At 47.7% G+C, this 15,387-nt stretch overlaps 2 protein-coding genes across 2 annotated transcripts in view; both read left to right on the top strand.

Moving 5' to 3' along the window:
* Positions 1-15,387, top strand: part of LOC309808893 (forkhead-associated domain-containing protein 1-like) — a gene marked incomplete at both ends in the record, with an annotated part of 407,547 nt that overhangs the window by 291,620 nt on the left and 100,540 nt on the right. The window lies entirely within an intron of this gene.
* LOC309808072 (forkhead-associated domain-containing protein 1-like) overlaps positions 14,917-15,387 on the top strand; it is a gene marked incomplete at both ends in the record, with an annotated part of 74,417 nt that continues 73,946 nt past the window's right edge. The window contains one exon of the mRNA XM_082628079.1: positions 14,917-15,009. Within this exon, the coding sequence (XP_082484205.1) occupies positions 14,917-15,009 (93 nt within the window). The remainder of the gene's footprint in view (positions 15,010-15,387) is intronic.

A 15,387-nucleotide genomic window follows, 5' to 3' on the forward strand; every position in this document is an offset into this window, starting at 1 on the left:
GTTTGTTTGTTTTTGCGGTACGCAGGCCTCTCACTGTTGTGGCCTCTCCCATTGTGGAGCACAGGCTCTGGACGCGCAGGCTCAGCGGCCATGTCTCACGGGCCCAGCCGCTCTGTGGCATGTGGCATCTTCCCGGACCGGGGCACGAACACGCGTCCCCTGCATCGGCAAGCGGACTCTCAACCACTGTGCCACCAGGGAAGCCCGAACTGTATATTTTTAAATGGTTAAGATGGTAAATGTTATATTATGTATATTTTACCATAATGAATAATTAAAAATGTTAATTATTGGGGGAAAAAAAGCCGTTGGGGACTTTGTAATGGATGGCTCAGTCTGTTAGCACTGGACCTACCATTCAATCTCAATATCGTTAAAAACAGGATGACCAGACATTATGTGCTCACTGTGTGATGCAGGATGGATCACACAGTACCGCCTATGAAGGCGTCTGGACAACAAAAAGACTTTGATCTCCTCAGACCTCTAGATCTAACTATTTGTTTACAGGAAACATGGGGAAAAGAGGAACAAGTTAACTGAAACCAAGAAGAAGTGATCAGCCAAATCCAGGATGTGAATATTCTACAGGACACAAGACCCAGTTTCTCCAACAAATCAGTGGCTGGGGGATAAAAAAGGTCAGGGGCGGGGAGTTGCTGTTACAGAATTAAAGACATTTCAGAGACATAACAACCAAGTGTAATGTGTGGACCTTGTCTGGATCCTGATTCTAACAAAGATAAAAGTAAAAAAGATATCTCTGAGAGAATCAAGGAAATGTGAGCATGGACTGAATATTAGATGATATTCAGGAATGATTATAAGTATTTTTAGCTGTGATCATGTCAAGGCGGGGATAATATAAAGGAAAAAAAAGTCCTTTCAGTTAGGATGTCTTTATGGGTGAAATGACACAACTTGCTTTAAATTAACCTAGAAAAAAACTCAAAAAGGGAGAAAAAAGAATGAGAGAACACTGGGAAAATGTTGAAGCTGGATGATGAATACATGGAGTTAATCACAGGCTTCTCTAGTTTCGTGTGTGTTTCCAAAATCCCAGAATAAAAAACAATTTTTATGTAGGCAATCTCAAAGGAACATACAGACACACACACAAGCAGAGTGAGCTACAACCAAAGCATAAGCAAATGAGGAAGCCATTTGCCTTTAGTAAGTGCAGGAAAAGGGAGATTAAGCCTTGGGCCTTTGCAAGATGAGCTAACCAAGTCTAAGATGCCTGTATTAAGCTGGCACCCTCAAAGATGCTCCACACCCTGGCAAGAGGAGGGCTTAAAAAAATTTTTTTTCTGGACTTTCAGAAAGGAGAGCCTATGAAAACCTGTAGTTTTCAATGTGGCTCTGGAGGGGAAAACTAATAATGGCCACAATACTGATGATGATGATGATCACCCTGAAGGTTTGTAACCACGTGGGTCTGGGGCTCAAGTTTATACTCCATGTATTCAGTGGGAAAACTCCAAGTTGAGGAAATAAATGTCAGTGTTCAGAGGTTATTAGCATCCCCGGCATCCAGCTGAAACAAACAAAAAAGACTTCCGAGAGAAAAGCAGCCAGGAATCAGACCCCTCAGGATTCCCACAGATTAAGTTCAATCAAGAATGAGATCACAGTCAAATTACTAAACATCCAAGCAATAAGTCAGTATGAGCCAGAGTAAGCAGACACAACAAACAAGACATTGAGACACCACCCCTCTGCCACTCCCACCCAAAGACTTCAGATGTTGGAATTATCAGATAACAGATTCTAAAATCACTATGTATTCAATATTTTTTTTTAAAGAAGGCTTTTAAAATGAGCAAGGAATGAGACTATTAAAAATGGCCAGGTATTTGTCCTCAGGAGTTTGTGGGAGCACAGGAGAGCTATTTGACCCCTGTACATTTGGCTCTTCCATTCTGGTGGGAAAAACAGATTTCTTTACAGAATCAAATTATGCTGGCAATAAAAATTCAAGTGCTTCCAGGAGCCAGAGAGGAAATATGAGCAGTGCATTGGGCAGGCAGAACATAGGCTGTATCTAAAGAGGGAGCCTCTACTCATCCCCAGCAGATTGTTGATCTATATACAAGAAGAGAGTCCAGGTATTGCCAGATATTCCCATTTTCGCAAAAAAAGGCATAAATCCAGATGTTAATGATCTGTACATGTTGGCTACTGTGGTAGACATCTGGTTTTCGTCACCTAATAACAATTCACCTCTTCTAAAATATTATGGCGTTATGATCCTCCTTTGGGGACAACACCTTTCTCCTAGTCTCAGTCCAGTTTCTCAGAGACGCTGTTGATTCCACCTCTGGCTGCAGGGATGGGCATGTTGGCTCAAGCTCAGCCAATCAGAGCAGTCTCCTGGGCCACAATAATTGGCTCAGCAATGGGCTTGTGACCCACCCAGAGAAAATGAGAAGCAGTGAGGCCATTGGGGGAAGCTTAGGAAAAAGACTCCTATACTTCCCTATGGAATTTAAAGCTGAGAAGATGTAAGGGTTGGAGCTTCGGCCGCCTTTTTGTGACCATTATACAGAGATTCTGTCTAAGGTTGGGTCCACATGGTACAAAGAATCCCTGAGAGCTGGAGAGAGGCCAAGGCCTCATGAAATCATCTGAGCCTGAACCCAGAGGTTCCCTCTAGAATTTTCATTTTTGGTAACCAGTGAATTTGCATTCATGCTGAAGCCAATTTGAATAGGTTTCTCTGTCACTCCACAGAAAGAGGCCTATTCCTTCAGCAACTAATTAAAAGTCTTTTAACACGTTGGGAAAGCCAGACAAACATATCTGAAGGCTGACCATGGACCTTCAGTGTGCGGTCTCAGCACCTGGCCAGCCCTCTCCTTCTGTACTCCTGTCCCTAGCGTCTCTGATGACTCATCTTCTAGCCTCCATTCCCACTGCTCCTTCCCTGGACTATCCTCTGCTCTCCCTGCTCTACCTCCGGAAATCCTACTCTTCCTTCAGAACTCAAGTCAAATGGGTCCTTTTTTCTTAGCGCTTTCCTGACAACCCCACCCTAAGCCCTACCCGAGGCAGAAGAAGATACCTCTCCCTCCATCCCCAGGCCCCTCTGACCCCCCGATGAACACTCAGCCCTTCTGCTGAGGATCCTAATTACCCAGCCACATTCCTGTCTCGCCTGCTTCTTGACCGTGATCCAAATTCAGACGCAGATTAGAAGGGATGATATTTGAGGCTTAAGTTTCAAAAAACAATCAGTTCTTAGGAGAAGTCAAATAACATGGTGAAAGATGAGGATTTGGGTCAGGGATTCGAAAGAAAAGAACAGTTATTCCGGGGAAAAGAGAGGGTCTATGTGGAGTGCAGTGAGGAAGGAGGAAACACTGGACATATTTAGACCAAACGAAATGATTCAGAGGAAACCTGAGAAGAAATGTCTAGAGAGGCATGAGGTTGATCTGACTGGAAAGGAATACAAAAAATGTGTGATGGGAATGACCCAAAACAACAACGACAAAATGCCCAAAATAGGTGCACTGTTCACGTGAGAAAAGAATGCAGAGAGCAGCAAGACGCTGAGCAACCTCCAGAAAACAAGAGAGAAGGTGACAAAGGATGAGGTCATCTCAAACCAGATAAACTGGGAGGCTTTCTATGGATTGAAAGCGGTTTTTCAAAAGCTAGGGCTCATGTTGGCTTGCCCCTGATGGAAACTCAGGGCACCGAGGCCTTCTGGAATTTTCTGTTCAACAGACAGACACAGGGAGGGTCCCAAGAGGCCAGGCAGTGGCTAGATGTACCAAAAGAGTTACCATGGGTCAAAGGTCAAAACAAGCAAGGTCTCAGTTTATGAGCCACCCCAGGCAAGCACTGTCTCGCTTTTTACTTCTAAGGACCATGGGACCTTGTCCACAGTTCCCATGCCACCTACCCCGGGACCAATTCTTTCTTCATGTGATAAAATACCTAAGCCGGACAGTAGCCAATCACAGCGGCCTTTAACCTTTGTTGGGGACATACCTGGTTGAGGTTCTGAGCCCTCTTCCCAGAAAAATGAACACAGCCTCAGTCACAACAAAGTTTCCTTCCCGTTTAAGCAGCTTATACCCGCCCTGGGGCCCATCTCTTGAACAATAGTTCCTAAACTCATTCACTTAATCAAAAAAACATTTATTGAGTGCCAGCTCCCTGGTACCTGCCAGGTACTGCTGCCAGGTACTGCTCCGGGCACCAAGGATACAGGGATCCTCGCCTTATGGAGTGGACCTTCCAGTTTGTATCTGAGCCCTCAAATGATCAGAATGTCTGGCGAAGCGGCCCGGGAATTCAGTGATTCTGACATGGGCCCAGAATTAGGACCTGTCGTCCCGAAGAGCCCCAGCTCAAACACCCCTTCTGTAAGGAGAGAGGGGAGGAGTGTATTGAAAGCATGTGCTCTAACTGGGAAGCTCACAGCCTGCTGAGGGAGTGTAGAGGGTACCTGCACTTTGGAAAAATGTTTGGCAGAATCTCGTAAAGCGGGACGTATGTGGGACCCAGAAATTCTACTCCTAGATATATACCCAAGAGATATGTGCACATGTGCAGACCAAAAGGCATACACAACGGCCCCCAATTATCCCTGGTGTTCACACCTCTGTGTCCCCTCCCCTTGCGAGTAGGCAGGACTGTACCTTATTTCTAATCAGTAGATGCTGCAAAGGTGATGGGCATGTCATTTCTGTGATTATGTTACAGAAGATTGTAACTTCCATCTTGCCTGGAGACTCTCTCTAAGGACTCTCACTGGCTTTGATGAAGCAAGCCACCTTATGGAGAGGCCCACATGGCAAGAAACAGTGCAGGATCTCTGGCTAACAGCCAGCAAGGAGGTGAGGCCCTCAGACTAACTAACAACCCTCAGGAAACTGTATCCTGCCAACCACCACATGAACTGGAAAGAGGGTCCTTCCCCAGCTGAGCCTCAGATGAGACCCCAGCCCTGGCCACCTCCCTCATTGCAGCCTGGGAGAGACCCTGAGCAGAGAACCCAGCTAAGCAGTGCCCGGATTCCTGACCCACACAAACTGTGACATAAGTGTGTGTTTTTTGGATCCGTTAAGTTTGCCATAATTTGTTCTGCAGGAATAGATAACAGAGTGTAAAGCAATGCAGCAGTGAGAATGAATGAACCACAGCTACATCAGACAACATGGTCGAACCTCACATAGTTGAGTGAAAGAAACCAGGCAGCGAATGGAATCTGTAAGATTCCATTTCCATGAAGTTCAAAAACAAGCAGAACTAATCTATGATTGGAAGTCAGACAAGCGGGAGGGGCTAACCAGAAGTGAGCACAGGGAGTCTTCTCGGAGGGGTGGGGGCGGGTGGTAATGTTCTGCTTCTTGTTCTGGGTTCTGGTTAGGGTGGGTGCATACACTTTGTGAAAATTCTTCAAGCGTACACTTATCAGTTGTGCTCTTTTCGAGATGTAGATTATGTTTTGAAAACAAAACTTTACAAAAACGAAAATATGCTGGAGTCCAACAGCTAGGGTTCGAATCTTGGACCTATCACTTACAAGATTTGTAACTGGGCAAGTTACTTGACTTTTTTGAGCCCGCCTCTGTAAAATGGGTTGGGCTAAGAATTAAATAAAACAGTGCATGGCATAGTGGCTGGTACCTAACAAGCCTCAATAAATATTAGCTAGTTTGGTTCACCTCATTCATAATGGTTCACTGTTAATCTCAAAAAAAGAAGTAGTGGAGGTTGATTTGCCTGGATGCCTGGAAGTCGAATTTATGGAGTTGTCCTGCAGGTGCCACCCCACAGAGACCAGCTGGATTCTCAGAATCCCTCTAGCAGCGATCAGGGGAGCTCAGCCTGCCTCTGACACCCACACCCAGAAAGGTCCCTGGGCAACAAGCAAGATGATATGCGAGTGTTCTGAGGTCAAGTTTGCTCTGGGTTGGGACTGAGACGATGCAAATCAAAGTTCTCCCCAGGATGGCCGTGATCGGGTTGAGATGGTGCTGTCCTCCCACATCATCAAGAAAACAACAAAAACAAGCAAAGAGACAGACAGCAACGCGGACATTCACAGAAGGAGTGTGTGGTATCGGGCACAGTTTACTACTTCACACATATTAACCCATTTGGTCTTTACAGTCAATGCTGTTATTACCTCCATTTTACAGGTGAGAGAAGTGAGGTACAGACAGAATAAAACAAACAAACAAACGAAACCAGGCCGATCAGAGGTGGGATCAGCACCCTTCATCTGCAGTTTTCAAACAGAACATACAGACTGACCTCCCTGGCAAAGCTTTTTTTCTGTGTTGTTGTTTTTTTTTTGAGAGAGTAGTTTTTTGTTTTTGTTTTAATTTTTTTTAATTAATTAATTTATTTATTTTTGGCTGTGTTGGGTCTTCGTTTCTGTGCGAGGGCTTTCTCCAGTTGTGGCAAGCGGGGGTCACTCTTCATCACGGTGCAGAGGCCTCTCACTATCGCGGCCTCTCTTGTTGCAGAGCACAAGCTCCAGACGTGCAGGCTCAGTAGTTGTGGCTCACGGGCCTAGATGCTCCGCGGCATGTGGGATCCTCCCGGACAAGGGCTCGAACCCACGTCCCCTGCATTGGCAGGCAGATTCTCAACCACTGCGCCACCAGGGAAGCCCCCAGCAAAGCTCTGATTTGCAAGAGATGAATGTCCCAACCAGCCTTGTCTCTATCTGAGAAAACACCTGGGTGATTTCTCATTTTCTGACAGGGGAAGTGGGTGAGCACGGCTGCAGAAGGCCTCAGTGACCAGCTGTGATTTTGTGGTTTGAATTTATTTTTGTGAACCTGTGTGTGTGTGTGTGTATAAAAACCTGCATTTCCTTAGCCCATAGCGTCAGGTTATGAATGGACTGTGGAGCCTCCAATGGCCCTTTGCTCTCCCATCTGACACCTACTCAACAGCTTAGCTACTTCCTGATCTTCGAGAGCTCTCTCTCTCTTTTACACTCCCTTTCTCCTGTTCCAGCTCTTTCCCTGGCTCTCTCTTACCCCTTAAAGGCTGGGCAAGCTCCCTACCTCTTCCAGGCAGGAGGCCAGCATTCATTTCTTGTTGGAATGCAGGGGACAACAAGCAGATCTCGGGAGGGGGCACAGTGAATGGGCTCTCCCAGTCAAGGACAGCCCAGGGAAGGTAACTGTGGCCCAATGAGATTTTATGGGGCAGAGGTCCTGCAGGAAAGAAGCCCAGTGGGTGGCAGGACAGGTCCCTGGAAAGCTCCAGCTACGCCCTCTTGGCCTCAGCTCCCTCCCCCTCTTGCTGCAGGCACTGCCCAAACTTCAGGACAGCCAGAAGCCCAGATTGTTCAGGGCGGAGGAAAAGCAGGTGGTGAGCATGGGTGTCTCGTGGCTGTGACACCTGTCACCTGTGGTCCCCGGGGAAAATACCTTCCCATCACAGTCATCTAGATTCAAATCCTTTTCTGGCTGTGTCACCTTGGTCACATACCTCCATGTCTCTTGAGCCTTATTTTCCTGTTCAAGTGGGAGTGATGTGATAGAAATAATACCCATCACGACATTTTTGAGCATTTCTCTGCAGAGCTCCCTGTTCCAGGTGTTTCATACACACCTACTGCCCCAGGTTATGGTGAGGATTAAATGAGATGATCCACAGGAAGGACTGGGACAGTGCCCTGCGGGTGGAAAGCCCGGAGTTAACATCACTCGCTCCAGTATTAGGAGGACAGCTGGGAATGACAAAGCTGGGACATGGACCCAGGCCTTTCAGACACCAGCATCCTGATGTTGATTGAGATACAGTATAGCCTTGGTAGCCACCCAGAGCTCAATAAGATTGATTGATTACAGGCATCACCAAGGAGCCCATATAAGCTAGAAACCTCTTTTTTTTTTTTTGGCCATGCCGTGTGGCTTGCGGGATCTTAATTTCCCCACCAGGGATTGAACCCGGGCCATGGCAGTGAAAGCACCAAGTCCGAACCAGTGGACCGCCAGGGAATTCCCCAGGTGCAGTATTTTGATCACCCTATCATTGCAAAGTACAACTCTCACTCAGCCCAGGACATGCTATGATAAAGCCATGAGTTATTGGGGTATTTTAGTTTCTGTTTTTGAAATTTAAGTGGATGACATGGAACTGGGTTTTTAGACTTTCACACACCCTTTGAGATGACTGTGGCATCCTGTGGGGAGCGGCAGGATCCAATCAAGATTTGGCAATTTCTGCTCCAGTGAGCCTGAATGTCAGCTTTGTTCTCCGTTTAGTATTTCCTCATCGAGAGATGGACTAATGGCAACATATGCTCTCCCAAGCCTATCAGGGGGCCATGAGCGGCTCCGGCTCCAGGCTGGCCTGAATGGGCTCCATAGGGTCTGGCTGGCAGTGAGCAGGGTTGCTGTTCTGTGCTCATGTTGATGAGACTGAAGACAAGCATGGAGATGGGGGTGGGGCTGGGGAGGGCCAAGGCTACAGAAGCCTAGGTCCTGGGGTAAGGACAGTTCAGCTCAGCAGCTCAAGAGTAGGAGGCAAGGCTGTGGGCAGGTGGCAAGGGCTGCCCCTGTTCATTCACTCATTCGTTCATTCAGGCACTGTTCTAGGTACTGGTGATACAGCAGTGAACAAAAGAGAAAAAAATCCCTGCCCTCATGGAGCTTAAGTTGGGGGCAGGGGGGAGTTGGGAGTGGGGAGACTGACAACAAATAAGAGAAGAAAACTAAATAAATAGCATGTTAGAGGAGTGGTAAGATGAAGGGAAGAGCAATAGAGTGAGGTGTTTGTTTTGTTATTCATGTTTTTGGGGGTGTGTTTTTTGTTTTGTTTTGTTTTTTTGGGTGGCATCATGGGGCTTGCAGGATCGACCAGGGATCGAACCGGGCAGTGAAAGCACCGAGTCCTAAACACTGGATCGCCAGGGAATTCCAAGACCCTTTTAAATAGGGTGATACTTGAGTAAAAATCTAAAGGAGCTGAAGGAGATCCCTGGGGGAAGTGCCTGGTAGGGAGAAGAAACAGTAACTGCAAAGGCCCTGAGGCAGAAATGTGCCTGGAGAGTTGAGCCTGACCCTCTCTGTTCCTCTGAAGTTACCACTCAGGGCCCCGGCCTCTGTGGTCACTCCTCATACATTCCTAAGGTCTTTCTGGTCGAATGGCAGAACCTTCCAGGCTGACTGAGGGCCTGGAAGAGATTTCTAGGGAAAAGTTCTGGGAGGGCTCTGCCATTCAACTGCAGGGTTGAATAAGTCCTGAGGTTTTGCCAAGCTTTTAACAAATGCACAAGGAATTTGCAAGAATGCAACAAATTCATTCCTGGACCATGCTCCAGAGCTGCTTAATCAGAATCTCTGAGGTCTGTGCCAGGGAATGTGCATTTCTAAGAGCCTCTAGGCATGTGGGAGCATCTTTACCATATATTCCATCCCATATCGATTTCCATGATTTTTCTCTCTTATATCTTCTTCTAATTGACTAGAGTGGAGTCTGCCATCTTTCATCTTTCTCAGATGAATATTTTGAGTTTGTCTTGGGGCACCTTGTCAGTCATTTCCTGGCAGGGAAATGAGGCATTCTGTAGGTAGTCAGCAGGTCTGTTCTGCTCCCAGACAGAAGGGGCTGATCTGAAAAGAGGTGACATGGGGTGAGGGGAGATAGTTGGCATTTGCATGTCTTCTCCACACGCTCCATCCCCCCAGCCCCGTGCCCATGGGGGGTGCGGGGGGATTTCTTAAGGATCTGATCCAGGTCAACACTGGGGCCACCGTCTGACCTTGTAGGGACTCAGGTGATGTTTGTAGAAGTAAAGAACACATGAATGAATAAACGCGAGTTTTGACAGGGAAGGACAGGAACAGTAAGGCTGTGGGCTTGTAAATACCCCTTCCCTAGCACGTGGGAGAATCTTCCATTCTTTCAGAAGTGTTCCCTCCACCGCACCCATCTCCCATCTCCACCCCCATCCCCAGAAGTGATGGTCCCCCAGCTTACTCTGTTTTCTCCTCCACAACAGAGAGAACTAGAGATTCGGGTGGGACGGGGGGGACCAACCTCCAGGCTTCTCGTGGTTCAGCTCCATTACCCTCCCACGCCTGACCACCCCCTCCTCAACGCACCGAGCCTAGAGCTAAGGTCAGTAGGAAGGATTCTCCAGTCTGCTCCTTCCCCGCTGTAAGACTTGGAGCTACTTCTGTGAACACTGAGCCTGTTTCTCCATCCTCTAGCGGGCAGGTCGGGGAGGGCTCGCAGCGCTGCAGCGGGCTGTAATTGGCCGGGTGCTGCCAGCGCACCTCCCCCTCATCCTCGGGCGCCGCGCACGCCACGCCCCTCCCCAGCTCGGCCGTCATAATGGCGTTGCCGTGGCGACGTTCGTACAAAGGCCGGGCGGGCGCACGGGCTGCGGGCTGTCGCCTGGAGACTCCGCGGGAGGGCGGCAGGGCGGAGGTCAGGGCTTCTTGGCAGAGGACGAGGCGTGGGCTTCTTCCTCAGGCCAGGTGAGAGCGGCGCGCGAGGAGGCGGCGGGAGGAAACCTGGGCCGGAGGAGGCCAGCCCTGCGAGGTCAAGGGTGTTGGGATAGGCAGGGGACCCGGCGCCAGCCGAGTCCGAACTCTCTGATCCAGGCTCGGGTCGCCAGGAGCACCCCAGAAAAGGTGCCCCAACACCAGCCGTTCCTTCCTAAGTGCAGCCCCTACCTCGCCCCCCAAGGGAGGCGGCACGGGAGCTTTAAGCCTCTCCTGGGCACCAGCTCTTGGATGTCCTGTGGGTATAGCTGGGATTAAGAGAGGAACCCCTGTTTCCCCTGATTTATGGACAACACCCACCCAATGGTCAGAGACACACACACACACACACACCCGCCCCTTACCTGAACTCCCCTTCTTTAAGGAACTTTGAGGCCACTGTAAACCTCAAAAGAAAGTTTGCTCCTATAGCCCAATTCTGAGCCATCCAAAGTGGTCGGGGGAACGCAGATGACTGAAGCCCTTTTGCTCTTTCCTGTGGCTGGTGCTCCATGGCACTGAGTAAGAACGAATTCACAGAGCTCCACACATTCAAATTACTTTGACAGTGTTTTCACGCAAGGAAGTGATGCACAGGGCAAAATGAAGGTGGAGAAATATTGTCCAATCCAAAAGCTAAAGAGATAGAATTTAGGTTTTCCAAGGAGTCATGTAAGCTAGATACTGACAGGAAAAATGAAAGGTAGTTACTATCAAAGCTTCCTAGCCAGCTGGCTGTACTGACTTGCTTTGAGGTGCCCTTTGTATTTTCATTCACTCAGCAAGTGTTTCCCAAGCACCTACTATGTGTCAGGTTCTGCCCCCCCGCCGCCCCCTACCCTGGAGAAGGGGTAATGCACAGAACTGGCAGGAACTGCAAAGGGTCTGACATTTGACCCTGTTTGAAAGTTAGTAAGTTAGCCTGCCCAGCTTATAGTTCCTGGCAGAAGACAAGAGACTCCTGGGCCAGAAACAAAGAACTTGATTACTCACAGCACAGCCTACATAACAGGCAGCAGAGCTGCATATGCACATTGGTTCCTGTTGCCCTGAAAGTCCCTCGGGGTGGTGCAGAGCAGCCAGTGTGGATGCTGTGCGCACAGTGGGTCTGTGTCCCAGGTAAGGAACTCCAAACTCAGGAAACTGCAATCTTTGAAAGGGGCTGCTAGCAAACCTGCCCAACTTTTGCCCCAGAAGGAGCCGTTATCTTTATTAGAAACATTACCTCTATCCTCCCAGGCTGTTTGCCATACAAGCAGCCTCGGAAAGTGAGTGCAGGACAAAATCTTTCAATGCCTTTGCTCTGAAGATGGGTACAAACACAAAATACCCATGAAGAATCGCTTCTGAACAAAATGAACACAGTCCTGGTTTTCCAGGAACATATATGTTAGTGAAAGAGAAACCAACAGCAAGCATAACTAAAGAAAGGAACAAGAACATGTCAGAGAATGATAAGTACAAGGAAGGAAACACAGCAGGGGAAAACTAGCAGGGGAATAACATGACTGAGGGTGCCTTTAGCCAGAGTGGTCAGGTGGTTGCCCCGAAGGGGGACGTCTGAGCAGAGAGAAGACCCCAGCCTTGGGGACGTCTGGGGTGAGAGCTAAACAACAAATATGTGCATAATCCAAGTTTAAGTTTTCGATTAGTGGCGTTTCCTGTGGTTTTCCTGCAGAAGAGACATTTCTTGGAAGTTTCCATTTTAGCTTAATTAGACTTGAATGTGTTGCGTGCTAACATGGTCCTCTGCAATTGAAGATTAATAACTGAAGGCAGCAGAGCATGGTTCTTTGGGAAGAGGAAATGTCTTTTCCCCTGTATACATGACAGCGAACTTAATCAAATGTATTTCTCATTATATGAAAGCATCAATATTTGTGGGACATCCACAGGCCTCAAAGTTTACAAATATAAACTATCCAGCTTATTTTTATTTCTCTTACCCCCAGGTAGGGTCTCGTCTTCCTTTCAGAGGATAGAATGCTGGTTTCAAGGACTTTCTTTTATTACATGTGCCAAGTGTCAGCAGACAGTGCAATTCCCCCACCCCTACTCTGCCCCACCAGCAGCAATGGAGGTTTGTACACTGGTTACATGCAAAGGCCCAGAGTTGTCACACACTTACTACTGTGTGACCTTAACTTCTCTGAGTCTCAGTTTCCTCATTTGTAAAGCGGGACAATACTGACACCTGCCTCGCAGGGTGGTTCTGAGGATGAAAAGAGGCCATGTGTGTAAAAGGATAGCCCAGTGCCTGGCACTTAGTAGGGATTCAGTGATGGAATGATGATAGAGATGTTGATGGAAAGCAGAGTCAGACAGGAGACCCTCTACGGTCAGACCTAGAGATTTTTGTTTTTATCCACAGTTTAACAACTTCACACTTCAGTGACCTTTCAGTTGAAAAGAGACTTTGGGGACTTTCCTGGTGGCTCAGCAGTTAAGAATCCACCTGCCAATGCAGGGGACACGGGTTCGAGCCCTGGTCCAGGAAGATCCCACGTGCCTCGGAGCAACTAAGCCAGTGCACCACAACTGAGCCTGCACTCTAGAGCCAGCGAGCCACAACTAGGGCCCGTGTGCCGCAACTACTGAGCCCACGTGCTGCAACTACTGAAGCCTGCACACCTAGAGCCCATGCTCCACAGCAGGAGAAGCCACCGCAGTGAGAAGCCTGCGCACCGTGAGGAAGAGTAGCCTCCGCTCGCCGCAACTAGAGAAAGCCCGCATGCAGCAACGAAGACCCAACAGAGCCAAAAAAAAAAAAAGGAAAAAAAAGAAAAGAGGCTATCTTTGACATGGCACTGAGATGGATCAGAATTCAAATATCATGTGAATTATCATCAACATCTTGGAACCAGCTGAAGTCACTGAAATTTTTATGTTTTAAAACACATGTATATATGGGCTTCCCTGGTGGCACAGTGGTTGAGAGTCTGCCTGCCGATGCAGGGGACACGGGTTCGTGCCCCGGTCTTGGAGTATCCCACATGCTGCGGAGCGGCTGGGCCCGTGAGCCATGGCCTCTGAGCCTGTGCGTCCGGAGCCTGTGCTCCGCAACGGGAGAGGCCACAACAGTGAGAGGCACGCGTAACGCAAAAAAAAAAAAAAAAAATTTAAAATAAATAAATAAATAAATAAATAATAAAAAACATGTATAGGGCTTCCCTGGTGGCGCAGTGGTTGAGAATCTGCCTGCTAATACAGGGCACATGGGTTCGAGCCCTGGTCTGGGAAGATCCCACGTGCCGCGGAGCAACTAGGCCCGCGAGCCACAACTACTGAGCTTGCGCATGTGGAGCCTGTGCTCCACAACAAGAGAGGCCGCGATAGTGAGAGGCCCGCGCACCACGATGAAGAGTGGCCCCCGCTTGCCACAACTAGAGAAAGCCCTCGCGCAGAAACGAAGACCCAACACAGCCAAAAATTAATAAATAAATTTTAAAACCATGTATAGGATTTACTTTGAAATGCATTAAAATATAAAATGTATAGATGGGTAGATATGTGATAAAGCAAATAGAACAAAATGTTGATTGTAGAATCTGGGTGGTGGTTCTATAGAAGTTCACCATCCACTTCTTTCAACTTTTCTGTGTGTTTGACATTTTCATAATAAAATGCCAGCAAAAGATACGTACAGAGTCTTGACCGTACAGCCAAGCTATAATCTTGATATTTTGTCTTTGGAAATCATTTTTTTCAACCTAAATATATGAAGGAATGCGGTGACTTAAAAAGAAAGTATCTTCTAATGCCCATTTCCTTGATGACTGACTCTTCCACACTTTAAGAAGCTCTGTAGAAGTTGGGGTTTCTTGAGTCAAAGTTCAGAAGCCCAAGATTAATAACAGTCACAATCACAGTAGGACAAATGGGTGTTTAGTGTAGCAATCACCATTCTAGATGCTTCACATTTAATCCTCACAAAACTCTTTGGGATACAGAGTATTATTAGCCCCATTTTACAGATGAGGAAACAGAGGCATAGAGAGAGAATAAGTAAATCACCCAGAGTCACAGAGCTAGTAAGTGGTGGGTTAGTAACACTGAGTACTTGATTCTGTCAGATAACTAACCCCAAACTAAGCTTAATGGGAGGTGGAGAGCGGTTATCAGTGGAATTCGGATTTGTTTGTTTTTTTTTTTTTTTTTTGCTATTGCTTGTTTGTGCTCTGAATTACATAAAGGATGTCCTCTTGTGATCAGAAGCAAGCTCATCTATGCCGGCTATCACTGTTAAAAGGACAGTCTTAAAAATGTGCGGAATTATCATTGTGATCATTGTTAAATCCAGCTATCCACTCCTACCTCTGCTGACTTCTCCTGTGGACATTATGGTGTATTCCATTCATTCTAAATATGACATTGAATAATTAGAGGACTGTATTTTTCTAACAAAATTGTTTTCTGAAAACGTTTTATAGGGAAAGCAGAGAATATGAAAGCCTATCTAAAGAGTGCAGAAGGCTATTTTGTCCTGAATAAAAGCACTACGATTGGAAGGCATGAAAATTCAGACCTTGTTTTAGAGGTAAGACCTCTTCCTAGCCAGTCCCCGACCCTCCCTACCCCTCACACCACCAAAAGTCTTTACTGTTCTGTGGACTCCAGTCTCTTGTAAAGCACAGCCTCTGGCTAACAGTCCCAGCCTTCCTCGGTGTGCCACCAATAACCAATCCCGGCATGTGCTGGGTCTCCCTGGCACATGTGGTAAGAATGAGCACAGTGCAAAGTGCGATGGGCCCTGTGTCCTTTGCTGACTGTGTGTGCAGTGTCCCACCCTGATGGCGCGGTTTGGAAGGTGGGCGTAGAGCTGATGCTTGACCTTCACCTCCTCCGCGTCTGGCAGCCACGGCCACCTGAAGTGCCCAGCTTGAGCAATGGCCTCTCGCCCTTTCCAGAGCTTCTG

Source organism: Mesoplodon mirus (assembly GCF_964341445.2).
Source record: "Mesoplodon mirus genome assembly, chromosome: 7".
Taxonomy (NCBI): domain Eukaryota; kingdom Metazoa; phylum Chordata; class Mammalia; order Artiodactyla; family Ziphiidae; genus Mesoplodon; species Mesoplodon mirus.